Genomic DNA, 26,940 nt, shown 5'->3' with positions numbered 1-26,940 from the left:
AATTTTTGGTAGCACTGTTGTGAAACAGAAAGGTGTAGTGAATGTTGTTTAATTTGGAACCATAAAGGTATTTAATAATGGCATCAACGTGTAGTGGATTGTATATTTGATAGAAGAAAAACATTTTGAAATGTTGCACATTGCACATCAAAATCAATGCAACACGACTTTTAACTACATGGATATCGATAAAAGTGATGAAATACTACCCCTGGTGGAGGAGACGGTAAAAACATGATTATTCAACATGCTTACATGAGCAGAGGGTTGTGGGCGTGTCTTGTAGGGGTGGGAACACGTTTTATAACAAAATATGCATAAAAGCAAGCAGCAGCACGCACACGTGCACAAGTTTCCTCAGCAAACAGCCTGACCAACATACAACATGTAAGTCTTTCAGTATTCTTTGCTTTTAAAACAGTGTACATAGCTGATAAAGAAAGCTGAGTGTTTTAAGTTGTGTAGCAAAAGCTTGACATACATGAATATATCAGTGAAGTGTTCAAGTTATATTAAATATTTTCTTTTCTTGTAAAGGATTTGCCTGACGGGAGCGATCGTTTTGCTTCTAGGATTGACTGTAGAGGGAAGAATTGGGTAAGTAATTTGTTTGCTTATTTTTGAAGAAAAATATTGAGTAACCTAGCTAAATTGGTGATATTACTACACTCCTAAAAATTACGTTTCCTAAATTGTATTTGTTTTAAAAATGGTGCATAGCTGTCACGTCGGCTGTACACTTTGAAAAGGTCCTGATATGTACCATGTATGTACAGATATGTATACATATGTACCTTTGATGTACTATTATTAACTCTTTAGGTACACATATATACTTTTTTGAAAGGGTAACGCCCCAGGAACATCTAGGGACCATTTAAAACATTTAGTTTCATAAGGAACCATCAACAGCCACAGAACCTCTCTGCATAAAGATTTTTAATAGTAAATTAAAGTTCATCAGACTATAAAAAAAGTAAGAAAGAAATGGTTCTCTTAAGAACCTTAAAGGAAAACACCACCTTTTTTCAATATTTTTCTATGTTCTTACCTCAACCTAGACAAATGAATACATCCCTATCTTTTTTTAAATGCGTGCACTTAATCTTTGTACAGCGCGTTGTGAATGTGTTAGCATTTAGCCTAGCCCCATTCATTCCTTAGGATCCAAATAGGGATGAATTTAGAAGCCACCAAACACTTCCACGTTTTCCCTATTTAAAGACTGTTACATGAGTAGTAACACGAGTTAGTATGGTGGCACAAAATTAAATGTGGAGATTTTTTTAAGCGGAACTATATTGTATGGCGGAAGAGCACTTCATTTGAAACACTTAAATCTCGGGCGCAGTAATATTGACAGAAGTTTGAGCGAGAGGGGAGTGGTCAGGAGTGATGATGTTACTGTGCCAGAAGTCGAAGTGGTGCAAACTGATGCTGCGTTTGCACCAGCCGCGATTGAGGCGTCAAAACGGTGCCTAGTTTGCAGCTTGAACAGTTTGAATGCATTCGCGCATCTAGAGCGAAGTACACGCAAGGAAAAAGCAAGCATTTGACGCGCGTCAGGCAAAATCCGTTTCTTGTGGGAGGGGCAAGTGCTATGCGGTTGTGTGTTTGCAAGATTGCTGATGTTGATTGTGCATTTATTGAGAGAGTTACCGGTTTGTATATGGTCACCTTACTAAACGGCGCGGGTCAATATATGTCACGTGACTCAAAAGTTACAACTTACCAGGTTGCCCAATGTCCTCACTGACTCTCTTCCAAGCAAGGTCTTTTTTTATTCCTGTCTATATAGAAATAAGAACTTTTGTCGTATAGCTCCGGGTGATAGCTTACGGACAATATCAAGCGTTTCTCCATTCGCCACAGCAGCAAGCATGATTGGTTAATGCGGCACAAAAAGCACCATTTGCGCACGTACCACACCATACGCTCAATTCGCGCAAACTAGATGCGCGAATGAGGCGGAATTGCATCTACCACGCCAAATGCCTCATCCACACTGCGAGACCTCCAGACGCGCGTCAACGCTTCTTCACACTGACTTAACATTGAAATCACTCGCACTTGACGCCTCTACCGCGGCTGGTGTAAACGCAGCATAAGTGCTCTTCCGCCATACAATATAGTTCTCATTTTTTATCCGCTTAAATAAATCGGCATGTTTTATTTTGTGCCACCATACTTACTCGTGTAACTACTCATGTAACAGTCTTAAAATAGGGAAAACATGGAAGTGTTTGGTGGCTTCTACATTCATCTCTGTTTGGATCCTAAGGAATGAATGGTGCTAGGCTAAATGCTAACACATTCACGACACGCTGTACAAAGATTAAGTGCACTCATTGAAAAAAGGTAGATATGTATTAATTCGTCTAAGATGAGGTAAGAACATAGTAAAATATAAAAAACTGTGGTGTTTTCCTTTAAAATGTTTCTGTATAGCTCAGTGGCAGAGCATTGCGTTTGCAGCAGCGCAAAGGTTATGGGTTTGAACCCAGAGAACACCAATACTGATAACAATGGCTTGTAATGCACTGTAAGTTGCTTTGGATAAATATATAAATATAAATATATATATAAGGATAAAAATATTTGTTTAGCAAAAAAATGTGAAGAACCTTTTTAAGAACGCTGAAACACTGTAAACATTATATGTGCATTATAGTGTTCATGTCATCTGTAAATCTGTTATATTTTGTATGTGCACATCTCAGAGACTCAAAAAGTGAATCCAGTTACTGCACAGAGACCAAGGAATGTTTGCTGTTTGACTTGGTTTGTGAGGGAGACGGTTATGAGGTGAGATACAAGACAGCACATGCGAGAATAAATAAGAAAGTGAAGCAGTTAAATAGTGATACGTGATGTAAGATTAAGCACATAAAAGAAACATATATGTTTATAATTTATAATTACTGTATATTATCTTTTCGTACAGGTGCGTCACTATGATGCTGCTAAATGGGTGTCTACGGAGGAACAATCATATTTTACGGAAGTGGCGATTTCAAGAGCTTTCAAGAAACTCTACAAATACATCACCGGAGAAAATGAGGCTGGTGAGTTTTGTAAATCCCATTAAAAATGGCCAGGTCACTTTTACATTATTGCAATAATAGCCTTACAGTATTGATAATGGGTAAGCAAACATATGCATTTACTGTTATTCTAAAATAATATCACAATCTATAAAAGCATAAAAAGATCCAGAAAACTGTTTCACGTTCCTTAAAGAGTTAGATCACCAAAAAATTAAATTCTGGTCATTATTCCCTCACATTGTTTAAACCTGTATACATTTCTTTGTTATGCTGAACACAAAGGAAAATATTTTGCGAAATTTTCGTAACAAAGCAGAAAAAGTAAAACTATGGAAGTAAATGGTGCCCCAGATCTATTTGGTTATTAACATTTCTCAAAATATCTTCCTTTGTGTTCAGAAGAATAAAGACATTTGTACAAATAAAAAAAACTTGAGGATGAGGGAATAACGACAACTGGATTTTTTAAATTGATGTGATCTTTATAAAGGTGCATTTTGTAACTTTTTAAAAGGATCTAATGACAGAAATGCAATATAATATACATAACTATACTATAAGTGGTGTATACAGACCTTACAAAATGAACTGTATTGTTTTTATTACCTTAGAAAGAGCCGTTTTTATCTACATACACCGCGGGTTGCCTTACATGGAAGTCGCCATTGTGTTTTCTACAGTAGCCCTAAACAAGAGCGTCATTTTGTCACTACGTTGTCTTACCCTACAGTCACATTAGCTTCAAAAGTGAGCGACACCGAGCGACACGCACTCGCTTGATGGGCGTTCCTTGGCTAGTTTCTAAAAGCGGTATCAAAAGTCACTTTAGAGGTATTGTTAAGTTACAAGAACGGTGTTTTGGATTTAAAAGTATTTATTTCTCGATAAAAGTAACAAAATATATGAGATAAAATGCCAAACTTATCAGATATATACATAAATACGCATTTTCCGCCATCTTGAATTATTTTCTCAGACTCGACCACAGATCTACGTCACGCTGCTCCTTCACTCCGATTGGCAGTCGCTTTGTCGCATCGCTCAGCATTTGCATAAAATAGCCTGCTTGTCTATTTTGGCCCCGCACCGGCGAGCTCGTCGCTTGTCGCTGGCAAACAGCCACTTTCATTGAAAATGAATGGTATGCTGTCAATCTGTCTCTGTCGCTTGTAGCTAATGTGACTGGGGGGTCAGACGATGACGTGTTTGTCCTGTGGCAGTTACTGGAACTTTACTATGCGTTTCGAAACGGAGGGGCGAGCTGTGGACTGAGCCATTAGATGCAATGTCACTAAAATCTACACAGTGGACCTTTAAGCAGAATATCTTCTCCCTCTCTTTTTGTTGTTTTTGGAGCAAAACAGAATCTGGATAGATTCAGTGATATTCGTTCTGATATTGACAGATTTGAGTATGCTCCTTTTATACCTCAGTGGCACAGTAGAGTTAGCAGCAGAAAAGGTCATGGGTTCAAACATGAGGAACACCCTTACTGATAAAGAATATATACCATGTACTTTAACTCATTCGCCGCCAGCCTTTTTTTGAAAAGTTGCCCGACAGCATTTTTTGTGATTTTTACAAAAGTTTCACTAAATGCATTCCAGGAAAATTTGCTTCTAAAAATACATAAACATACAAATATATCAAATGCAAGAACAGACCATCGGTTTTCAAACAAACAAACAAAACGGAGGGATTTTTAAAAAAATTTCTCTACTCATAAACTTTTAAATATGGGTATTTTTCTATATAAATATTTTTTTAACAAAAAGCTGAAATAGTTGCATTTTTGTGAAGAAATTTTGTTAGAGATCAGATTCAGAACGATTATCAAAACATATACAGAGTTCAAAATTAGTAAAAATGTTTGCTTCAGTTTTTTTATATAAAGTGCACCATCTTGTGGATAATAGCGGTATTACAGATTGACATAAAACCTCATCAGGAACACTTTTTTATGCAAATGTTTTCTCTTAATTGACGAGATGGCGGGAAAGAATTAAGTTGCTTTAGAATAGAAATGTCTGCCAAAAGCATAAAAGTAAATGTAAATGTTGTACACTTACCGTATCTTCATAGGTGCTAAGATTAATATGACCGCTCCAGTGCTCATTAAAGTGAAAGAAGATGTGAGCATTTGGGATTCATCAGTCTACGTTCTCAACTTCCTGCTTCCATCTGACTTCCAGGCCAACCCACCAAAGCCTACTGATCCATCTGTAAGTCTCATTTTCCTCAGTATGCGTACTTCAACAATGAAAACTTTTATTCTTTAATACTTTATATTTGCCTTCTACTACTACAATCCATTGATAGAAACACAATAAATATTACTTTAAAAAAATCCAAACATGTAATACTCATTTTAAACTGCGGAGGCCGCCATTATGTTTCGCATTATTTATTATTTTTGCACTTTTAATTTCACATTCATAGCCAATCCCAGTGCTTATCTATAACGCTGTACATTGTGTTTATAGTCGAGGTATCCTTTAAGTGTTGTTGTGTTTTTGTCATTTGCAGGTATATTTCACAGACACCCCTGATATGAATGTATACGTCAAGAGCTATGGGGGCTGGATGATGTCAGTCGTAAGCAAAATAAAGGCTCAGCAACTAAAGACATCATTGGACAAAGTACAGGCATCATATGAGACAGAGTATCATTATGATGTTGGCTATAACAGGTGAGCTTATCTTTTAGATAAATAATATATTTATGCACATGTTTGTCCACTTATTTTGTGTTTTTGTGTCTGTGTTGTTTTTGTTTTTAGCCCAATGAAGATTTTGAACAGACACAATGAGGCGTGGTATATTGTTAAGGGTGAGCCAGTCTGCCCCAAAACTGAGTAGTTAAAGTGACTCATTTTCAAGTCTTTCAAAGGTAAATAACTGTTTAAAATTGCTTATCAGAAATACAGAGAAGTTGGATTTATTACAGAATATATTTCTAACTGAATATTTATTTGTAATTCTGTTTCAGAGCCACACAGAAAACATCAAACCTATAATGTTATAAGATAAACAGCTTGTTTGAACTATTTGCTTTTATTAACTCTTTTAAAAATTGCATTTGTTTTTAATGTACTGTACTGTGAATAAAATAAAACGCATACAAATTATTAATGAAAAACATGGATCTTGTGCCGGTCATATCTCACTATGCCCTTGTTTTTATATTAGAAAAGATCTTTAATAGGTCTTTAAAAAATGAAAACCTATAGCTTTCTAAAGTATACTACAATAAAGGGATTTTCATATGATGTAGACTGTGAATGTATTGTTCCACTGCACTATTTTTGTTTTAAAATATGAATGCATTTAAGTTTTTTGTTTACATTAAACCAGCTACCAGCTTATGCTGGTCTTAGCTGGATTTTTCAGTAGGGTATACAAAACCATGATTTCAAGATTGATGCATTGCAACCGATCAAAATACCACCTATAAATAATAAACATTTTGACATTTTGTTTTACATAACTTGCTAGGCAACTCAACGAAAACCCTAACATCTCTGTTTAATCTTGTTCCTATTAATAAATAGTATTTTCTGCAAAGCTGGGTGTAAATACAATGAATATTGTTTATAATTATACAGCCGGCTGTTGAATGCTTTATTTTGATAGGCTGAGAAATGTTTCATGGGTATACATTATTTTTCCAAAAAAGCAAACCTGACGTCAAAATGTCTTAGCTATGTCTGTGGTATAAACAAAATAATTGACTCCGGTCCTTTGAATTATTTGAAAATGAAGCACATGGGTGTGCACTATTTATTAATAATTCAACGGCATGTCGTCAATTATTCCATTGCCTTGACAAGTTGACAGCCCTGTAAATAGTCAACTGCATAATCATTCATTCACGATTCAAATTATTGAAAGAATGTGAAATTTTAAACACGTCATAGTTTTAATAAAAATTCTTTTCACTCGAAGGGCCCCCATTTTATTTACATTACAATACATGACGTAAATGGTTGCCATCAAAACCTTTCTATGAATGTGTGTCCAAAACAGTGGCGGCCGGTGACTTCTTTTTTCGAGGGCGCTGTATGAAGCCCGTCATGTGTGTGGTTCGTAATTTCAAAATATGTGTTCAGCACGTCGAGTGAGCCCATGTGCATCACGTGTCTGGTCAAAATAAGTGCCTGCTGCAGACGCTCACGTTTACCAGATACTCGCATAATCTCATGCGTATTCAGAGTTTACTGTTAAGGGAGTGTCTTGCATGTATTTTGTGAACGTGAGCGTCTCTTTTATCATAAACGGTTTTGACACGTGGTGCACATGGTTCACATGATGCAACAAACACATATTTTGAGAACACGAGCAACACACATCCGAACACTTATCTTGAATTAGCGCCCCTCGGAAGAGCAGTCATGAGTCGCCACTGGTCCCAAAGTCTCATTAATGTTAACAATCAGTCTAATAATTAAAACAATTAAATGGCTTAGTTACTACAACAAACTTCAATGAAACAGTTTCAGTATTCCTGACAAAGAGAAAAAATGGAAATGGAAATTGAGAACCACATGTTTGTTATTATAGCAGCACCTGGTGGCTGTGCTATAGCATGTGTGCATTAATACTGCCAGCTGGTGGCGCTGTTATAAAATAATAATTCCCTTGACCCTTTTATTCCACTGCCTCAATAGACTTGCATTTATTATTTTCATGAAACTACATTTTTGTTTAATTTTTGTGTTAACCCAGTCTCTTCCTGCAGGTATTATACCGGATTACAGCCTTACATTTTATGTGTACAATTTAAAGCAGATGTGAATATGTGGTCCACAAAAGGGTCATATTTTTTTTATTGATATTTATACATAATCTTTCCACCAGTGTATGGTTTTTTTTTTAGGATAGGACAATATTTGGCTGAGATACAACTACTTGAAAATATGCAATCTGAGGGTGCAAAAAAATTAAAATATTCAAATCGCCAAAATAGAAAATCGCCTTTAAAGTTGTCTAAATGAAGTCCTTAACAATAAATATTATTAATGATAAATGCATTTTTTTTAAATATATTAACGAAAGGCAATGTACAAAATTTTGTCCATGAACATCTTTCCTAATGATTTTTGTTATTTTTTTTTTTTATTTAATTTTGACACAATGTATTGTTAGCTATTCCTACAAATAAACCCATGCTGCTTAAGGCTGGTTTTATGGTCCTGGGTCACACATATATATATATATATATATATATATAAAATAATTTAGATAATATAATTAGTGATACAAGTTTAAAATAATAATTAACCAGATGTCATTTATATTACATAAAGATCCTCATAGCCTTTAATCTGGTTGACAGACGCTTCAGTTGGACAGCATACAGTATTTCTTCATTACTCAGGATATTCTGTCACCCTTGAACTGTTTTATAGTCTTTGACGTCAGACCCCACATCACATACACGCTCCCTTAATTAATCATGACTAGTCTACTAGTTTTATCACTAATGTCAAAGGTGCTGTACGTCACTCAATGATAAAACATGCATCAGTTACCAAAACTGGATATGAAACTTAAACTTGAAGCATTGACTTTATATCATTTAAATGTGTTTAACCCATCTCATAAACAAATTAAAATGTTATGCACCACTTGGGCATGAACACTACAGGTGGACTACCCTTTGGATATTTCATATTAGCTTTGGAGCGACATTACATGATGTTGAAGACAAATGATTATGGTGTAATAATAAAAACTGTCTTTTTCCTATATGGACACCCATGATGTTTTTGTTTTTAGGCATCTGTTTATCTGCCTGTCGAGATTTGTGCTCATGTATAAAGTCTTTATTCAAGTTGGGAAGGTGTGACAGACTCAGGTTTATTACCCCCAGTGTGGAGCAAAGTCCGACAGAGGGCCTTCACACGGCACCGTGTCTGGGACAGCCGTGTCTGTTTTCATCTCTGTCCTGAGAGGGCTCAGCGGTTATGAATGACATCTTACGCTGACCCGTACGGCCCCTCTCCTATGGACAATGAACATCTCAAACTATCTCCTGGATCTCCCTCAGCCCACTGTTCTCCAATCTACCGATTACAATCTGGACATACTGACCCAAGAGGAACCGTCAACATGTGAGTAGATCCTCAGATGACTTTAGTAATCACACTTTTTCGCATAAATCTAATATTTTATTATGAGATGTTTAGTCTGATTCAAAACCTACCAATTAGATTCGTTATTTTTTTGAGGGAGAAAATAACCTCATATATGATTCAAATGTGTCTGTTTTTACTATAAACACTAAAGATCTAAATTATTTTTTAAAGAATTGCGATACCTGTCAGTCAAAAGATGAACTGATCTATAAATTGTGATATTGAATGTACTGTAAGTCATTTTTAATGACTACTAAAAAAAAACTTTACTTCAGGATTGTGTAAGCTGTATATCTCATCGCTTAATCAGCCTTTGTGATAAGAAACTAGGTCTATTTGAGAAATAATAGACTGCCCTACAGATACATCAGATAGGACGCGCAATAAAGCTATGTTGTTCATTATTATAACCCTGCTAAACAACCCTGCATCACCAAGTTTTGTTGCTAGGTTCCTAATGGGCGGTTCACACGGTACGCGACAAACGCAAGTCTATAGTTCATTTTCAATAGTAGATGTGCGGAAAGTGGCAAAACGGTTACAGAGGTAAACGCGGAGTTGTTTAAACATATTTGCACGAAATGCTGCACAAAACGCTTCCACTATTCGAGAAAAGCTGTAGCCGCACGGCAATTTCGCGGCTTGCCGCGTACCATGTGAAACACCCATAAAGATGCAAACCAATTGAAAAGAGAAAGCAGATTTGTGACTGGAGCGGAGTGGGAGTAGAGCATGGAGTGGAGCGGCGTGATTTTGTCTGGAGCCAGGAGCAGTTTTAATTAAAGTTAAAGCATTGTGTTTATTTTCACCACGAGTGCACTTTAATAACTCATGTTAACAGCCAATAATGCAACCATTGGAGTAAATCTCATCTAACAGTTGGGAGGGGACAAAAGCATAACATTTCTCATGAAAAATATAGCTTGGGCTAATATTAGCTACTGTTCATTGCATATTTATTTTACACTGAATACATCTTCTGAACAGAGGTTTGTGATTTTTCAAAAAAATAACATTTATAATGGAGTGTTAATTAGGCAAAGACCTTTTAAATGGAGCGAACATGGAGCGAGGAGCAGGAAATAGTTAACCTGGAGCAGAGCTGGAGTGGCCCTTATGAAAAATTTACCTTTTTTTTGTTAAAGGGTAACCATGTTTTTTTGTGTACTAATTACAATTAGCAAAATAATGGTTTTACTAGACCAACCATGGTTTAACTATATTTTTTGAAAACCACGGTGGTCAAAACCATGTTTTTTGTGTTTTAACTGTAGTCGTTAAAAGTTTAGTAGTTCAGTATTTTACATGTAAAGCCCTGTTTTCAGATTGTTTATGATGAAATAGAATGGTTTTGACTGAAATTTGGGCATATGATGCTGGCCCGAGAACTTTCGGCCTCTGTTGTATCACCTCACACCTCTACAATGGCTGCACAGGTGCACAGGAACCATACCATCTAAAATGCATTAAACTTCCGTCCACAAAGACGCGAAACTCATCGAGTGGCCAGGGGTGTTCACTGATATGCTCACACAAAAATCACTGCAAAAGATGCTTTCCAACAGGTGTTTTAGCATTCGTTGTAAACTTGTGGACCTATTTTACACCCGCACATTCTTCCATTGAGAGCTTGAATAATAGACACTCCAGCCCAGTTGGTGCTGATAATCCGCCTTTGCAAATTGCAAGAATACCAACAAAGTTCCCGGCACGGAGTAATACCGTACCTCACAGCACAACTAATACAAGTCAATGGAGTTGGACAAAAACTACGATAAAACCTGTTGGAATGCGTATTTTGCAGCGATTTTTGTGTGAGCACACCAGTGAACACCCCCGACCACTCGGTGAGTTTCACGTCTTTGTAAACGAAAGTTTGATGAATTTTTAGGAAGGATTGTTCCAGTGCACCTATTCACCCATTGTAGAAGTGGGAGGTGAAACAACAAACACCTGAAAATTCTCGGGCCAGCATCATATGTCCAAATTTCAGTCAAAATCGTTCTATTTCATCATAAACGATCTGAAAACAGGGCTTTAAGTGTAAAATACTGAACTTGTCCTTTAATCTTCGTAAGGGGGAGTGTTTACTAAATTCTTACTCTGAGAGAAACTAAACTAAAACTTTATCATTTCCATGACTTATAAATGTGATATACCACAGCCCAGGACATGAAGCCGGACCCTGATGGTAGGGCAGCTCAGGATGACGGTTGTCCGGTGTGTGGTGACCGAGTGTCGGGGTATCACTATGGCCTGCTCACCTGTGAGAGCTGTAAGGTAAGCGCTGTCAACCGATTAACTACACACCTTGATCATTTATACATAATAAACACATGCAAACACTCTCATCAGGGATTTTTCAAGCGCTCGGTGCAGAACAACAAGCGCTATATGTGCGCAGAGAGACAGAGCTGTCCAATGGACCCGGCCCAGAGGAAACGATGCCCTTACTGCCGCTTTCAGAAATGTTTAGCTGTGGGCATGAAAAGAGAAGGTAAACTATCACACATAGGCCCCGTCCCAAATGGCGCACTTCATGTGGACTTTCGGTCTTGTTGTCTTAAATCGCGCGTGCTCGCTTAGTCTACAACTCCGTAGGGTGTCCCATCTGTCATTTTTACGCTCTGATGTGTCCTCATCAGCGCCCCCTTTGCACCCTTGATGCAGGCTTCACGCACTTTACCAACCCACAAGTCCTTGCGAAAGAGCAAACAGACAATGGATGGGAGGAGTTCATACTGATGGGCAACTTCTCTTCCTATTTCTGGCGTGATGCTGGAGTCTGTCCCAAAATACGACTCCGGTGCACCCTTGTGGACTCGTGCAAGAGTCCCTAAGGTCTGAACTACATGATGTCATCAAAGTTTGGACTCTGAGGAAGTCCGGAGTGTGCCATTTGGGACAGGACCATTGAAATAAAGTGCATCTGTTTTTCTGTGCTTACAGTTGACCTACTGTGATTATTAAATTTGGCATATTGAGACTTAAAGGACTCATGCCGTTTCATTTGTATATGACCTTTTATGAGAAAATAATTCATATATTCAGCTTATCTAGCAATTGATACCTCACGTATCCATGGCAACAACAATATCACAGCAATAAGTTAACATATGGTGGCGCGTTTATCATATCAAATCTCATTGGTTCTTGCGTGTCTTGTGGCTAGTTACGTTTTTTGTCATGAGACACACAAGAACGAATGAGATTCGATGATAATACTCTACCCACGCAGTTGCTGCCGTCAAAGATAAAAGTACAGTAATAATTATTGTCTTAAAGATATGAAGGTATGGAGCTGTCCTAGATATTTCAAACCCCTTTCCCACTTATCTATAATACCATAAATCACTGCAATCGCAATCTATGATGACCCACAAGTGCAAGCAGAAAATAAAAAAATCATCTTAAAGTTCCTACAATCAGTGTCATTTACTTGTCTGTAAAATCCCTCCTTACAGCTGTACGTGCAGACCGCATGAGAGGTGGACGAAATAAGTTCGGGCCGCTATATCGACGAGACAGACAACTGAAACAGCAGAGAGAAGTCTATCATACAGCGAACACCGCCCCCTACAGGATCAAACATGAAGGATCACAACAATCCTTGCATCATGATTTTCACGTCTCAACCCCTTCCCCTGGTGTTCTTGCCCATGACCACTACTACTCCCCTCCGCCCTTTCCTCACAGCATCTCCCAATCAGAGTTCCCCATGTTGTTGGACTGCACCGTACCCCGAGACCGGACACCGTCTGACCCATCCATGTCATTTCACACACTGTACTATCCAGGCTTTCACGGATATCACGGAAAAAGGGATCTCAACTACAGCCCTGCTTCCGTGTCGCCCCCTGCGCCGATCTCCCCTACCGTTGTCTCCACACCCGTCACCACGCTCACGCCAGCCTCAACTCCATGTTCAACCCCTACAGCACATAGCTTGACCACCATGACCCCTAACCCTAGCTTGTGCTTTTTAAGCCAGCTCCTAGAATCGGAGCCGGATGAGAAGCAGCTCTGCACGCGGGTGCTGGCGAGCCTTCAAAGAGAGCAGGCTTGTCGAGGAAAACACGACCGCCTCAACACCTTCAGCATCATGTGCAAAATGGCTGACCAGACTTTGTTTGCGCTGGTGGAGTGGGCTCGCAACAGCACACTGTTTAAAGAACTTAAGGTAGAAGAGTTTCATTTAAAGAGTGCTTTTATGGGGTTTTTTTATATGGCAATGTCTGCATAACTACCTGATCTCTTGTAGGTGGAGGACCAAATGGTGCTTCTGCAGAGCTGTTGGAGTGAACTGCTGGTTCTGGATCATCTGTGCCGTCAGGTGGCTTATGGTAGAGATGGTCGCATCTATTTGATTACTGGACAACAAGTAAGAGCACGTTGTGTACTACATTACACTTCTAAAGACAAACCTGTGCGTTCATGTGGCTCATTTTTTTACTATCTTTCAAATGTGCCAGATTGAGGTATCGATCATCCTCAGTCAGGCTGGAGTTTCTCTCGGTAGTTTGGTGTCCAGGGCCCAGGACCTTGTCTTCAAGCTTAAATCACTTCAGCTGGACAGGGAGGAGTTTGTGTGCCTTAAATATCTGGTTCTCTTCAATCCAGGTGTGTCTTCACTCAGAAAATATGAACATTTTAAATAGTTTTACTCAATTGCCAGCCCTGAATGCATATCTTCAATTCAACACAAACAAGCAATTTTATATATAAGTCATGTGTGTGTTTCATGATAAGACACGCAAGAACGAATGTGAGTCTACGTTATTGACGTGTGAACTTAACATGCTGACCATGATGTTGTTTCCTCCTATACAGGAAAAATATATATTTTCAAATATAATTTCAAAATATACAAAAAATGGCCAAAAAATAAATGTATTTTTCACAAATATATTTTTGGCCATCTTTTGTATATTTTGAAATACATTTTAAAAATAAAGTATTATTTATTACATTTTTTTTTTAAAGCATTTACATTCAAGTTGCATTGGATGAAAAACTTTAAACATAATAGGTCTGAAAAAAATCAAGTTTAAATATATTTTCAAATACAAAAATAAAATATACTTATAATTTTATACTTTATAGATACTTATACATTTTATACAAACTACCAAATACATTTTAAATTATATGTTAATGTTAAAACTAAATATATTTTCAAGTTCAAAATATATTTAATTAAGCTTTAGTTTCTACAAAATGTATTTAACATATATTTAAAACATATTTTTGGCCAAAGATTTTTTTTTTTGCCGCATAGGCTCAAATATGTGACATATGAGTTGCCAAAAATATCTTAAAATATGAATTGTTTCTTCATACAAGCATATTGTTTCAATTATTAACCCACTCGAGTCATTTCCCCCAATTTATTTTTTCAAATTTTAAATAGATTTTAAAATATACAAAAAATTGCCATATATTCCATATATAGTATATATAAATTTTGAAATATGTTTACAAAAATGTATTTTTCACCAATATATTTTTTGGCCATTTTTTAAATATTTTAAAATATATTTTAAAGCATTTATGTTCATGTCACATCGGAACAAAAACTTTCTACATTGCAAACCTGTAAATAACTGCAAAAATATAATTTTATCTTTTATACACACTAATACATTTTATACTTATACTTTATACATTTTATACAAACGTTTTGCTATACAAACTTTTTTATACAAATATTTTAGCCAGAAATTTTTTTTGCCATAAAATTAGAAATGTATTTGTTGCCAATGAAATGCATTTTTTTATATATGTTAATATATGAAGAATAAAACTAAATATATTTTAAAAAATCAAAAATATATTTAATTAAGCTTTACTTTCTACAAAATGTATTTAGTATATATTTAAAACATTTTTTTTTTGCCATGGGCTTGGCTTGGATATGTGACATATGAGTTGACAAATAATCTTAAAATATGAATATTTTTCTTATGCAAGCATATCACTTATTATTCCAGTCATTTCCCACACAGCAAAAAATAATTGTATCTTTTATACACATTTATACAATTTATACTTATAATTTATACATTTTATACAAAGTTTTTGCTATACAAACTTTTTTATACAAATATTTTGTCCAGGAACCATAATTTTTTTGCCATATAATTAGAAATGTGGTTGTTGCCCTCCTTGAAATAGGCCTACATAAAATATATGTTAATATATGACGATTAAAACGAAATATTTTCAAAATTCAAAAATGTATTTAATTAGGCTTTACTTTCTACAAAATGTATATATATTTTTGGCCAAAGAAAGTTTTTTTTTGCTGTATTGGTTGGATTACTTAAGTAATGATGAAGCTTCATCATGTTTAGCAATATAAAAAGTTAACATGAAAGCATTTTAATATAAAATTTTGTTCAACTGAAGAAACAGTGTCATACACCTCTGGGATGGCATGAGTATTTTCCTATTTGGGTGAACTATTCCATTCACAGTTTAAAGGATCCTAACTTTGTGTTGCAGATGTCAAATCAGTACAGGATCGCAGACAGGTTGAACAGACACAAGAGCGTGTAAACCGAGCTCTGATGGACCACACCATGCAGACCCATCCGGGTCACTCGGACAAGTTTGGCCAGCTGCTGCTCCGTCTGCCTGAGGTTCGCAGCATCAGCCTGCAGGTGGAGGAATATCTGTATCAGCGCCACCTGCTGGGAGATTTACCCTGCAACTCACTCCTCACTGAAATGCTGCATGCTAAGCAGACATAGGACTGTTTTTGATAACTGTTAATCTATTTGACCTCCGAGTATTAAATGTGGATTTGTGGCACAAAATGAATATTTGAACGTCACCAATTTGAGCTGTGAACAAATCGAGAAACTAATTGTCATCAGTGGTTGTATATACAATATAAAATAAATATTCTTAAAGGGTTCTTCACAGCAATGCCATAAGAACCATTTCCGGCATCTTTCTAATGGCAAAAATAAGGTTCAGTGGATACTGAAGATTCTTTATGGATGCCCTTACGAAAATTAACCATGGTTTTATACCAGTTAAAACTCCAAAAAAACATAGTTACTAGTAAAACCATGGTAACCACAAAATAACAATGGTTTTGAAAAAACACATATAAACCATGGTTAGTGTAGTAAAACGATGGTTTTGCTGATAGTAATCAATACACTAAAAAACCACACTCTTACCACAATAAAACCATGGTTAAATTTCATAAGGGCATACAGACCCATACAGCAAAAAAAAAAAATTATTTGGCCAAAAATATGTTTTAAATATATGCTAAATACATTTTGTAAAAAGTAAAGCTTAAATAAATATATTTTAGAATTTGGAAATATATTCCCTACTGAACAATCCAGCTAAAACCAGCATAACTGGTTTAAGGTGGCAGTAGCTGGTTTAAGCTGGTCCTCCCTGGCAAAGCTGGTCAAGGTGTGTCAGCTGGTCATCCAGCCTGACCAGCTAAGTCCAACTAGGCCAGTGACCAAAACACAGACCAGCTTGCTACACCAGCAAATCCAGCTAAAACCAGCTTATGTTGGTCTTACATGGATTTTTCAGTAGGGTGTAGTTTTAACCTTTATATATCAACATATATTTCAAAATGTATTTCAAGGACAAGCAAATACATTTCAAATGTTATATTCAATTTGGCAAAAAGTGTATTTTATATAAGTAAATTTTATAAAGTAAAAGTATTGAAGTTGAAAATATATTTAATTTTTACCTTTTCAAACTTGTTATGTTTACAGGTTCATAAGACAAAGTTTTTCAAAGTTTTTCTTCCAGTACGATGTGAATATATTTTCTTGGATTGAAATATAAGGGCTAAATAATTTTTTTAATGCTTCAAAATGTATTTCTTTTTAAAATATATTTCAAAATATACATAAAATGGCCAAAATATATCTGTTAAAAGTGTTTTATAAATATATTCCAAAATATATTTAAAAATATAGTTTTGGCATATGGGAAAGACTCAAGAGACCTTTAGGAACAAGAACTAGTTCAGGTAACATGAAGTAGCCTATTTGAGATTAAATGTTTTTTTTAACTGTAACAGGTACAGCTGAGACAGCTACAGCACCCGGTTGGCCACCTCGCGCATTTCTCTAGATTTTTCAATGACCATGCATGACACAATACCACGGCACGAAATATGCGAGTTTTTAGGATAAAGTTTGTGATTATACGAGTTACGTTTAACAGTCACATAAGGATAATAAGCTATTCATTGTGGAGAGTGCATGTTGAAGTGAACGTCTTACCTTAGAAAAAGTTTTGCCAATATCTTCGGAGATGCGTCCGTTGTTCAAATTTCCCACGATCAAAGATCCTTTAGGCTTGTTCGACTTCATGCGGCGCCGCAAGAACCGACACCCGGATGACGTCGAAGTACCGCGAGAGTGAGACGAAATTAGACCTCGTATGATTTCTCTAATCGCTCTCGCGGTACTTTGACGTCATCCGACTGTCGGTTCTTGCGGCGCCGCATGAAGTCGAACAAGCCTTTTTACAGCCCACGTGATCAAATAGCCTGCGCGCGGATTTTGGCAACGGAAGTGATGTTGTTTCCCGCTGGTTCTAACGTGTTAGGGTAGTTTAATGAACGGATTGCCATACCCTAGCATTCAGACAAAACACCAGAAATCAACAAGCTATAATGATGCTTGCTTCTCTGCTGATTCTGGCCATACTTCCGTTACCAAAATGCGCGCGCATACGTTGCCACGTCATCACTGTTATTGTGGAATAGGTTCAGGGCTGGTAGGGCTTTTTTAAAGATAGCCAACATCATAAGTACATATAGATGTGTAACTGGACTGTAAAATAAAGTGCTTGGTAAAGGCTAAGAGCGTTTTGTGGAATGCATCTCACTCAAATTTTTACATATTAAAAAAGTTAAAAAAAAAAACATAAAGAACTTGTTTTTACGAATTCATTGTGTAGGCTAAGTGATACTCAGGGCGATTAAGCATACCACTGTCAATAGCCATAAAAGGAAACAATAATGATATAATATTCTAATTTAGTGCACTAAATAATTACTTGTATTTTTACTGAAGTTAATTTACTGAGAATAATCAGAATTTTAAAAAGTAAAATATTAATAAGTAAAACCTAACACCGAAATACAGATGCATGACTGAAATGAGAATAATGAAATTTTTTTACATGATAATAATTTAGGGGAAGTGTGATGTATGTACTTCATTATCTGCAAAATTCCACAATGGCCCTAAAAACATGCTTAATTTTTTTCTTTATGCAAAATATATTTTTTTCTTTTGGGGTGAAATATGACAAATGCATGCTCACTTTTAAAATTAAAGGTGTTTCATGATGCCATAACAGAACAATTAACATCTGAAGAACCTTACGAATGTTCTTTGTAGTGTAAAAAGTTTATTTTAATTATAAAATGTATAAAATAAATATTTATTTGACTGAACCTTTGGTTCCATAAAGGACCTTTGACTGAATTGTTCTTTGTGGAACCAAAATGGTTCTTCTATGGCATCACTGTGAAAAACCTTGTAGGCACCTTTAATTTTAAGTGTTCTTAAATTCCTCTAAATGTTCAAAAATGAATCTGAACAAAAACACGAAGAACGTGGACATGAAAAATTTAATACAATTGATATAAAAATGCCAACAAATTCTTAATCAGTGTATAAATCATATAACTTAATGACAATGAAGAGAAATGAGATTATTTAAAAATTATTTTATTTTTTCTAATCCAGTGGGAGTGATTCATAATCAAATAATTATGAAGAAAAAAACATGAACATGGAAAGAAAAAAGCAAAACATCAATGTGCTCGGTGAAATGAACGAGTGAATCACCACATTAGCCAGAACATAAATAATAATATCTAAAACTAAACACAGAACAGAATTTTAGTTCATCCTTACCCAATAAATACACCTTAGGTGACCTAACATTGCACAGAATCCAGTTACACTTCACCATCAAGACAACATATACACAAATACACCTCGCTCACAGAAACATCAACCATTTCAAAAATGATTTTTACAAAAATATGTACATCTGTGAAGTACTTCATCAAGAAAAATTGGCCTGACTAAATCAGTTGTTTAGTGCTATAATGAAGAGAAACAGACCAAATGCCCATTTCATACAAGCCATCCAAGAAAGTGATAAGGCCAAGTTAGACAGTTTATAGCTGATTCTTTATGGAGTCATAAAAACAACACAACTCTTATAAGTCTGTTTGTTTTATATCACTAATATACAAGTCATTAACCAGACAGAAACACTTGTTCACTCCGAGAGTTAAATGATATCCGATTAGTGTTTATTGTTTCTCGCCATACGTCTTAACTCTCCCACCTGCTCATTCATTCATTCACTCATACACACCAGCAGGGTAGCTTATTCAATGCTTACAAATCTCCACAATATACAAATCATTGTCAAAAATGAAAATAATCAGCGATAAACAGCATTCAAATATTCAGTACTGTTTTCTTAAATCATTGTTTTCCAGTTGCAGCTAAAGAGAGTATAAAGACTTCCTTCATTTTCTAGTATACTTAAAGGAAATCAACAGCATGTTCTGGCTTATTTTATTCTTTTATTTGCTTGCTTGTTAATCCTTGATTAAAGCAAATGGGAAAGAAAAATAATCAAGTCTTTAACATGCTCTCCTGAGGTCCTAAAGCTCGAGTCAGACACATCCAGACGTCTACGGATGACTTTAGGCAGGCCGGTGAACGGGACGGTTGTATTAAAGAGCGAGACAAACTCGAAACCTTTCGTACTATGCACCCGCCTGTAATACACTTTTAACATTCGGTCTCACAAGACTGAGCTGATGACATAAACATTAAGGCGGCCTGTGTCGGTTTATTCCCTACATTCATCAGAGAGCACTGAAGATCGGATTTATCAGCAGTTAAAGATCCAGTATAAAGAGTAAAGAATGTAAGGAGGACATGAGGATTTCCGAAGAAGAGAGTTTTCCTTTGGCGCTTGGGGGGGTTATTATACTTGTAGTTAAATGGCAAAACTCAAGGATTTATTTTGAGTTTCAACATTAAAACGCCAAGGACAGTTTTAATACAATCAGAAAATCAATCTGGCCATTTTTAAGCAACTGACATCACTTAGTTAACCTGAAGAAAGTGCACAGTCAACAAACTCTGGGGGCAGTTGATTTTTTTTTCAGGTTTAACGATTTTTTTCTTCCCACACTTTCTCCTGTCACACCACGCTCTGTTCTGCTGAGAAACCTGGGGTAAACCGGCCAGCTCGGGCATAGTTAGCCATCCCATCGGGTTTTACTTTGGAGTCCCGAGCTTTTTGGGGGTACCCGGGCGCTTGCGCTCCCACAAGTGGTTGGGAATGGTGAAGGCATCCACGCTCATAGACATGGTTTTGGACGGGATGGCCGTAAACTGTTTGCGATCAGAGCTGTACTTGTAGATGGATTCCACCATAGCTAGACTGATGACGCGCGGGCCGATCCCAACAAGCCGGACCATCTCCTCCGTCTCGGGGTTCATGGTGTAAACCGCCCGGAACTGACAGCTGGCGTCCCGGAACAGAATGAGGAAATGGTTTGCAGTGCTTTTCTCCATTTCCTTTGTGCAGGGCGAAAATAAATTCAAATGATCAGTATGTGAGGCCATTACGTCATGCATTCAAATGCATCATGCAAATGTGTGTGTGCAGTGAGTCATGGAGTGAGAGCACTTCGGATGACTCACAGGTCGCTCACCTCAACAATCTTGTTTTTTTGGGGTTCGTTGACCTTGCCTGCCAAACAACAGCGCGAGACGGCATTGTGGATAATGAACTTGTTGGACTTGAAACTTGGCTCCTTGTAGAGTTTAGGCCCTGAAACAAAAGCAGGTGCTTTAACGTAAAAGCCTAAATGTAGCAACTTTAAAATGTAGCAGTCTACAAGAAAATGTGATCAGTCAGTTATATAAATGAAGATTCAGTATGCAAACGTTTGCACCAATAATTAAATGTATGCTGTATTTTTGTGTACCAGTGTATTCTGGAATAGAGGCCGGAGATGAAATAGTAGAGCCATTTTCCCAGTCTCCATTCTGTGATGCAAGACGACCTGGAGACATCAGTCTGGACGGTGAATGCGAACGACTGTAAACAAGAGTGAGAGCTCGGATATGAGGTCGCAGAAAAAGGGCAAGTTATCAGAAGACTATATTTAGATCACATTGAAATAATCTACCTTGGAGATTTCGATTTCCTGACAGTTAGAGTCCCACTGTCACTGGCCATGGAGGACAGGTTGGTTGTTGAATGAGAGTAAACTCTATTAAGTCTAGTACCTACGAGACAACAGTCTACATGTGATATTGAGCTTTAACACAATTTATGAAAATGAAACGACAATATGTTACAAATGCATTACCTATGGACCCTTTGGCAGGGCTTCGGGAGAGGCCGGAGTCGTCTCTGAACACCGTTTTGGGCCTTTGCTTTTTCACGCCCCTGACGGTAGTGGGTTTCTGACGGAGGACTTTATCAAGATCCTCCATAATTTTAAGCTGATGGCGACGCTCGTATTCCAGACGAGTGAAATCTCCGCGGTGTGCCCTTTGAGGTGTGCCCTCTGGTGGAGGGGTGCGAGGTGGCGGAGGTGTGCAAGGAGTCTGGGGTCTATCCTCAACTGATGAAGGCCTGCTGTTGGTGATCAACATTCATTAGAATTACAAAACTGAAAGATGTTTAATTTACTAGGCTTGTCTCAAGTCCTTTCTTCAAAAACATTTATCTTTATTATTTGAGGAATCATATCTGTAGCACATAACATACTTTTTTTAAATCCCTAAACATCAATATTCCACTTTCATGTGCTCTCACCTTGCCTCCCTCTCTTTTTCTTGCTCTTGTTTCCGTCTCTTCATCTCCTCTGCTCTCTTCTGTTGTTTCTCAAGTAATGCAGCTCTTCTCTGAGCCATCTCATCTTCAGGTCGAGCTTCATCCTGCTACAACCAGTTACAGACAGTTAAACACATGCTACACATACCTTTTTCTTTAAAGTTTAACCTTGAAAATTCTTTCCTAACCTTGAAGAAGAATCCAACTCCACCCCTCATTTCCGGTTCCGTATGGTCGCTCATGGAGTCGGAGAAGTCCTGGTTGTGATCACCCTCCTCTCCCTCAAAGGCTTTTAGAGAGGACAGCGAGATCTCAATAAGACTGCCGCGTTTGCCGTTCAAACCCGCTGCAGGGATGTCACTCTCAAACGAGCACTCGGATGGTGCTCCTGAGCTGCTGCCACCTTGGCGCCCCCTAATCTGTGAAGATCCACCCTCCAGGTCCATACTAAAGATTGTATGGTCATCACTAGAGCCGGCATCTGAGAAGTCCTCAGGTCTGCCTAGGGATGACCCCGAACGAGATTCACTGGGTGTCCCTATGTTGAAAGAGGATGAGGTCTGATTTTTCCATGGCGATGCTCTTCGTAAGTGTGGGATGGTGTCCACGTCCCGAGGGGCAGAAATTACTCTTGAAGAAGAAGGCGCTTTAACATCTGCAGCTCGGGAGTTGTGGTGCATTTTGGGGCTCTTCGGAGGTACAGACTGCGCCCTGCGTTGGGATGCTGGCGATTTGGGTGGCACGGTGTGATTTCCATTCTTGCGAGATGGGAAAGGGGAAGTGGAGGTAGATGGTACGCCACGATTGGACTCCCTTGACAGACGAGGAGGTGTGGCTGTTGAGGGTTTGGAGCTTGGTGGGATTTCCCAAGCCTGGTTGCTGGAAGCTTCTTTCTTCCTCATCATCTGATTCTGTTGCTCTGAAAGACGCTGCATATCGCTCTGTAGAGAATTGAGAGCAGCGCTGAGTTTTGACACAGCATTATTGTAATCACCCAGCGGTGCCTGGTGCCCCCCAGGTACGTCTACTCCAGATTTATCATTCTCTGCTGGATTGTCCTTTTGTGGAGACGGCTTGATGTTTCCCTCATCCTCCACAGATGAACGCTTTTTTAGTCGTCCCCCTTGTTGTTCTTCTTGCAGCTCTTCGCTCTCTAAACGCGCTAGTCTTTCATCCAACGCCAATCGGCTAAGGTCATCCTCTACAGAAGAGGTCCCAGCCTCCCCATCAAGTCCTTCCACCCCATTCTCTTGTTCCTTCTTCAGCTGCAGGAAAGCACTTTTCCCCAGCCGTTGCCGGTGTTTGGCGAAAATGGCTTCTATGCGCTTCTTCTGAGCCTCTATGGCCCTCCTCTTCTCCTCCAGTCTCGCCCCTAACTCAGACATTTCGGTGCTGAGTGCTGGACTTTTACTGGGGCTCTCCTCTGATTTCTTGGCCCAGGTAGTCATTTGCGGGCCCTGTGGCTCACTGGGCCGTACCTGCTCTGGAACAACTTTCTTCTTGCGTTCAGCAAAGCTAGTCATCTTCACACCGCTGTCTGGCGTCTCTTCTCCACGAGGTCGAGTTACGTGAGAACCAGATGCGGGCGTGGCTGGGGTAGAGTGAGTTTTTGGAAGGTCTTCCGAGGCGTCCGAATCCACGCTTCCATCTCTTAACACAGAGTCGTCATCTCTGGAGCCTTCTGAGGTGCGTCTTGTGCGGGTGGGCTCTGACGGCACTCCGGAAGATCGGTGGTAGAGCATTCCTGATCGAGGTGGGGCTGATGAGCTAAGAGGTGCTGGATCACCGTTGTGCTGGTCATCTGGTGAATGCAGGTAAAAACCATCACCATCAGACGCCCCGTCGGGGTGAAGACGAGGTTCCATCTTTTCCTCGTTGTGGATGATCTGCAGCGCCTCTTCAATAGTGGGCAGCTCACCCGCCTCGCTCCCATCAATGCCGTTCTCCTCAGCCAACATTGGGCGAGTTTGTGTGGTCCAGGATGCTCTGTGTGGGCCGTTAGGGCCAGGAGACTTACTCAACAAGTGGCTAAGGTCCTCTGGAGGGGTGTAGGGGACTCGAGTCATGGACTGACCAGCAGGGTTGAGATTGTCAGAGCTGACCGAGCGAGTTATGACAGGATTTCCCATCACTATGTCAACATCACTGTCCAGACCAAAAGGGATACTAAAGGACACACCAGAGGATAGTGGACGACTGAAGAGAAAGCAAGAAAGAAAAATTAATAGCTCCAAAAAGATTTAAAGAAATTAAATATCATATTTAAAGGAATCTCACCTGAGCTGGTTCTTACTCCATGGCCGTCCAGCTGCCTCTACATGAGACATTGAGGTAGACTGAGTCAGAGATCCTGATTATACACAAACACACACGTGAATGGATGACACACACATCATGCAAATACAGACCACATGACTTTTTCACAGAGTAGAGTGAGCATGCGTACATATACAACACAAGAGCGGGAAGCACAGACACATAATGAAAGTTTATGACTCAAGCGTTTAACTCTCACCTGTCGCAGGAGAGGAGATGGGCAGGAAGGGCTTTTTAAAGATGGAGGGAGAACCACTGAAACAGGTGAAATCAACACTAAAAGTTAAATTATGTTTATTCATAATATTTTAAGCAGGAAGAAATGTAAGTTTCAAAGCAGGTACTCTTATAACTTCTCAAATATTGACAAAGTAACTTAAAAAAAGATGGATGTGCACTCTTGTTGTACCTTTTACAAGTCCCATTATCAGTTCTTCCGGATTTTTCTGCATAATCAAAAAAGGTAGTATTATTGATTTGTATACCGTGTGAAAAAGTCTTATGCCACCATTAGATTTGTTGTTTTTGCAATGGTACAGTGATCATACACTCAAAAAAAAAGACTTTCTTACTTAGTACTTTTGTCTTGTTTTCAGTACAAATATCTAAAATGATTCTTAAATCAAGATGTATTGTCTTGATGAGCAAAATGACCTAAGAAAATAACTCTAGTTTGCCAGTGGGTCACATACAAACATACACTTACCAGTCAGCTCCGAATCCTGCAGGGGCTGAACAAACTCAGGCTTTGAGACTTCAAACCAATACAAAAGCTCTGCCAGAAAGCTCAGTATGTTCATCTAGAAAAGCATAAATAGAGATATAATTTTTCTACTTGTAGTGTCTGCCAAAGGCATACGGGTGATTCTCGCGAAAATTAGACTTATGAGGTGTCATGAAACATTTAAAAGCTATCAAAATAAGAAGCATACAGTTACAAACATCTCTTCACGTACTATTATGCACATAATTTCAAATGACAAACCAATTTTGTTGTTTTTCCACATTTAAGGGAAAAAATGTCATTACCGCAACGTGTCCATTACTGGATTTGGGTTCTTTGACATGGAAATATTTATAAGTAAAAAAATAAAAAATAAAAAGCTTCAGTGCATGTTATACTATAAACATTTACAGTAAAGAAACATGTGATATTTGGTGATCAATGGTAAATGTAGAGACAATAATAAGGAATATAAATTTTTCCAAGACCAATTTTCTCATCCTCCACAACAATTTTCAATCATTGTTTAAGCCCTCAAGGAACTAACATTATCAAAAAAAAAAATTTGTTGGAAGAGACAAAATTTACTGTGACACTTAAGATGGCTATCGGGTAAGCAGTTCTTATTTTTTCTCTCCAGATAAAAGTTGAAATTTTGTTTGTCATAGTACCTAGACAACTTTTTAGTTCTCATTAAGGAAACATGAGTTTGTAAATGCATATACCATAATTTCTGGACTATAAGCCGCATCATTCAAAAATATGTCATTAAGACAAAATAACATATATAAGTCACAGTAGACTATTTATTTAGGAAATTATTTCACAAAATCCAAGCAAAAGAAAAGACATTTAATCTGGAAAGGCAAGTTATTCAACTAAGCAATAACAGAAAAAACAGCAGGCTGAATAGGTGTCCGTACATTAAAGTAATATTATCAGTTATATAAACGATAAACTATAGCATACAGAACTTACCTGGAAGGTTGAATAGGCTAAATTAACCGAACAAGCCAACTAGCGTGAAGTTCGCATACTCGTCATTCCACATTACTTAACCCATTGAATTACATAAATACAGAAGCAGCATATAGTGGACTCTCACGGCTGTAAACGGGATTGATGTCTCTTGCCTCATAAATGTCAAAATTAATTCATACTGACTTACAAGGCGCACCTGACTATAAGACGCAGCACAAGCCAAGTTATAATAAAAACGCAGCTTATAGACCGAAAATACGGTATTTAATGTAATATCATGTTGCGGTAATGATAATTGTTGATAATGATAATCTAAAAAAATGTAAATAATTCTATAAGAAATATTTTTTAAATCCTCTAAAAATAATGGTTTAGTAAGTCTTGTATGTGCAAAAAAAGGGCTTTTTAAAAATTCTGATGTCGTACACCTTCTAAATCTGGTTTTCGTGAGAATCACCCATAAGGTCATTTAAATTTATATAAAATGTCAAAGCTAGTCCATCAAATGACATAAATCCTACATGAAGGTATCAGTCCGGATCGTCTTCAGATGCTGCATGTAGACATGTAATGTTTGTAGTCATCTCAATACTTACGCACTGACTTAATGCACACTAATGCACAGCACCAACACAAAGTAGTACTTAGAAGTATGCAAACTGGTTTTAAAGGGATAGTTCACTCAAAAATAAAAATTTGTAAACAAACAGTTTTTCAGCACCACTGACTTCCACAGTAGTATTTTCCTACTACGGAAGTCAATGGTGCTTTTCTTTTCTGCTTCATTACAAAAATGTATACAGGTTTGTAACAACATCAGGGTTAGTAAATGGTGATGTTTTGGGGG

At 37.8% G+C, this 26,940-nt stretch overlaps 3 protein-coding genes across 9 annotated transcripts in view; 2 read left to right on the top strand and 1 right to left on the bottom strand.

Annotated features, from left to right (window-relative positions):
• Window positions 1–288: 288 nt before the first annotated feature.
• On the top strand, window positions 289–6,111 carry soul5 (heme-binding protein soul5). The gene is made up of 8 exons (XM_055188514.2): window positions 289–387; window positions 538–597; window positions 2,721–2,805; window positions 2,945–3,065; window positions 5,130–5,269; window positions 5,574–5,737; window positions 5,828–5,937; window positions 6,037–6,111. Coding segments are annotated over exons 1-7 (651 nt in total). The 5' UTR covers window positions 289–385; the 3' UTR covers window positions 5,907–5,937; window positions 6,037–6,111.
• A 2,798-nt stretch (window positions 6,112–8,909) lies between these two features.
• nr5a5 (nuclear receptor subfamily 5, group A, member 5) lies at window positions 8,910–16,508 on the top strand. 2 transcript variants are annotated; one of them, XM_055188495.2, is made up of 7 exons: window positions 8,910–9,160; window positions 11,349–11,464; window positions 11,540–11,681; window positions 12,649–13,364; window positions 13,446–13,565; window positions 13,657–13,804; window positions 15,689–16,508. In XM_055188495.2, exons 1-7 carry the CDS (start codon window positions 9,061–9,063, stop codon window positions 15,934–15,936), a joined length of 1,590 nt encoding a protein of 529 aa, XP_055044470.2. In that variant the 5' UTR covers window positions 8,910–9,060; the 3' UTR covers window positions 15,937–16,508. The 2 variants fall into 2 exon arrangements, with proteins under 2 accessions (XP_055044470.2, XP_055044477.2); XM_055188502.2 differs by lacking the exon at window positions 8,910–9,160 and having other exon boundaries at window positions 11,343–11,459.
• Window positions 16,509–18,902: 2,394 nt separating this feature from the next.
• Window positions 18,903–26,940, bottom strand: part of camsap3 (calmodulin regulated spectrin-associated protein family, member 3) — a 53,415-nt gene continuing 45,377 nt past the window's right edge. For 2 of the 6 annotated variants that reach the window (XM_073856974.1, XM_073856978.1), the window contains 11 exons: window positions 25,095–25,188; window positions 24,798–24,834; window positions 24,588–24,643; window positions 24,350–24,422; window positions 22,261–24,268; window positions 22,055–22,179; window positions 21,603–21,874; window positions 21,420–21,519; window positions 21,216–21,328; window positions 20,940–21,058; window positions 18,903–20,802 (listed from right to left, as the gene is read on the bottom strand). In XM_073856974.1, the coding sequence (XP_073713075.1) occupies window positions 20,500–20,802; window positions 20,940–21,058; window positions 21,216–21,328; window positions 21,420–21,519; window positions 21,603–21,874; window positions 22,055–22,179; window positions 22,261–24,268; window positions 24,350–24,422; window positions 24,588–24,643; window positions 24,798–24,834; window positions 25,095–25,188 (3,300 nt within the window). In that variant the 3' untranslated portion in view covers window positions 18,903–20,499. The remainder of the gene's footprint in view (window positions 20,803–20,939; window positions 21,059–21,215; window positions 21,329–21,419; window positions 21,520–21,602; window positions 21,875–22,054; window positions 22,180–22,260; window positions 24,269–24,349; window positions 24,423–24,587; window positions 24,644–24,797; window positions 24,835–25,094; window positions 25,189–26,940) is intronic. The other 4 variants (XM_073856976.1, XM_073856977.1, XM_073856975.1 and 1 more) reach the window with 4 other exon arrangements.

Source organism: Misgurnus anguillicaudatus, chromosome 19 (genome assembly GCF_027580225.2).
Source record: "Misgurnus anguillicaudatus chromosome 19, ASM2758022v2, whole genome shotgun sequence".
Lineage (NCBI taxonomy): Eukaryota > Metazoa > Chordata > Actinopteri > Cypriniformes > Cobitidae > Misgurnus > Misgurnus anguillicaudatus.
Note: the sequence above shows the minus strand (reverse complement) of the source record. Positions and strands in the feature narration are given on the sequence as shown.

Excerpts from the sequence above, each read along its gene's own strand:
- soul5 (XM_055188514.2), top strand. Across the intron at positions 5,270-5,573 it reads CAAAGCCTACTGATCCATCT|GTATATTTCACAGACACCCC; the intron begins GTAAGTCTCATT and ends TGTCATTTGCAG. Across the intron at positions 5,738-5,827 it reads TATGATGTTGGCTATAACAG|CCCAATGAAGATTTTGAACA; the intron begins GTGAGCTTATCT and ends TTTTGTTTTTAG.
- nr5a5 (XM_055188495.2), top strand. The coding sequence starts at position 9,061 with ATGAACATCTCAAACTATCTCCTGGATCTCCCTCAGCCCACTGTTCTC. Across the intron at positions 11,682-12,648 it reads TGTGGGCATGAAAAGAGAAG|CTGTACGTGCAGACCGCATG; the intron begins GTAAACTATCAC and ends CCCTCCTTACAG. Across the intron at positions 13,365-13,445 it reads CACTGTTTAAAGAACTTAAG|GTGGAGGACCAAATGGTGCT; the intron begins GTAGAAGAGTTT and ends GATCTCTTGTAG.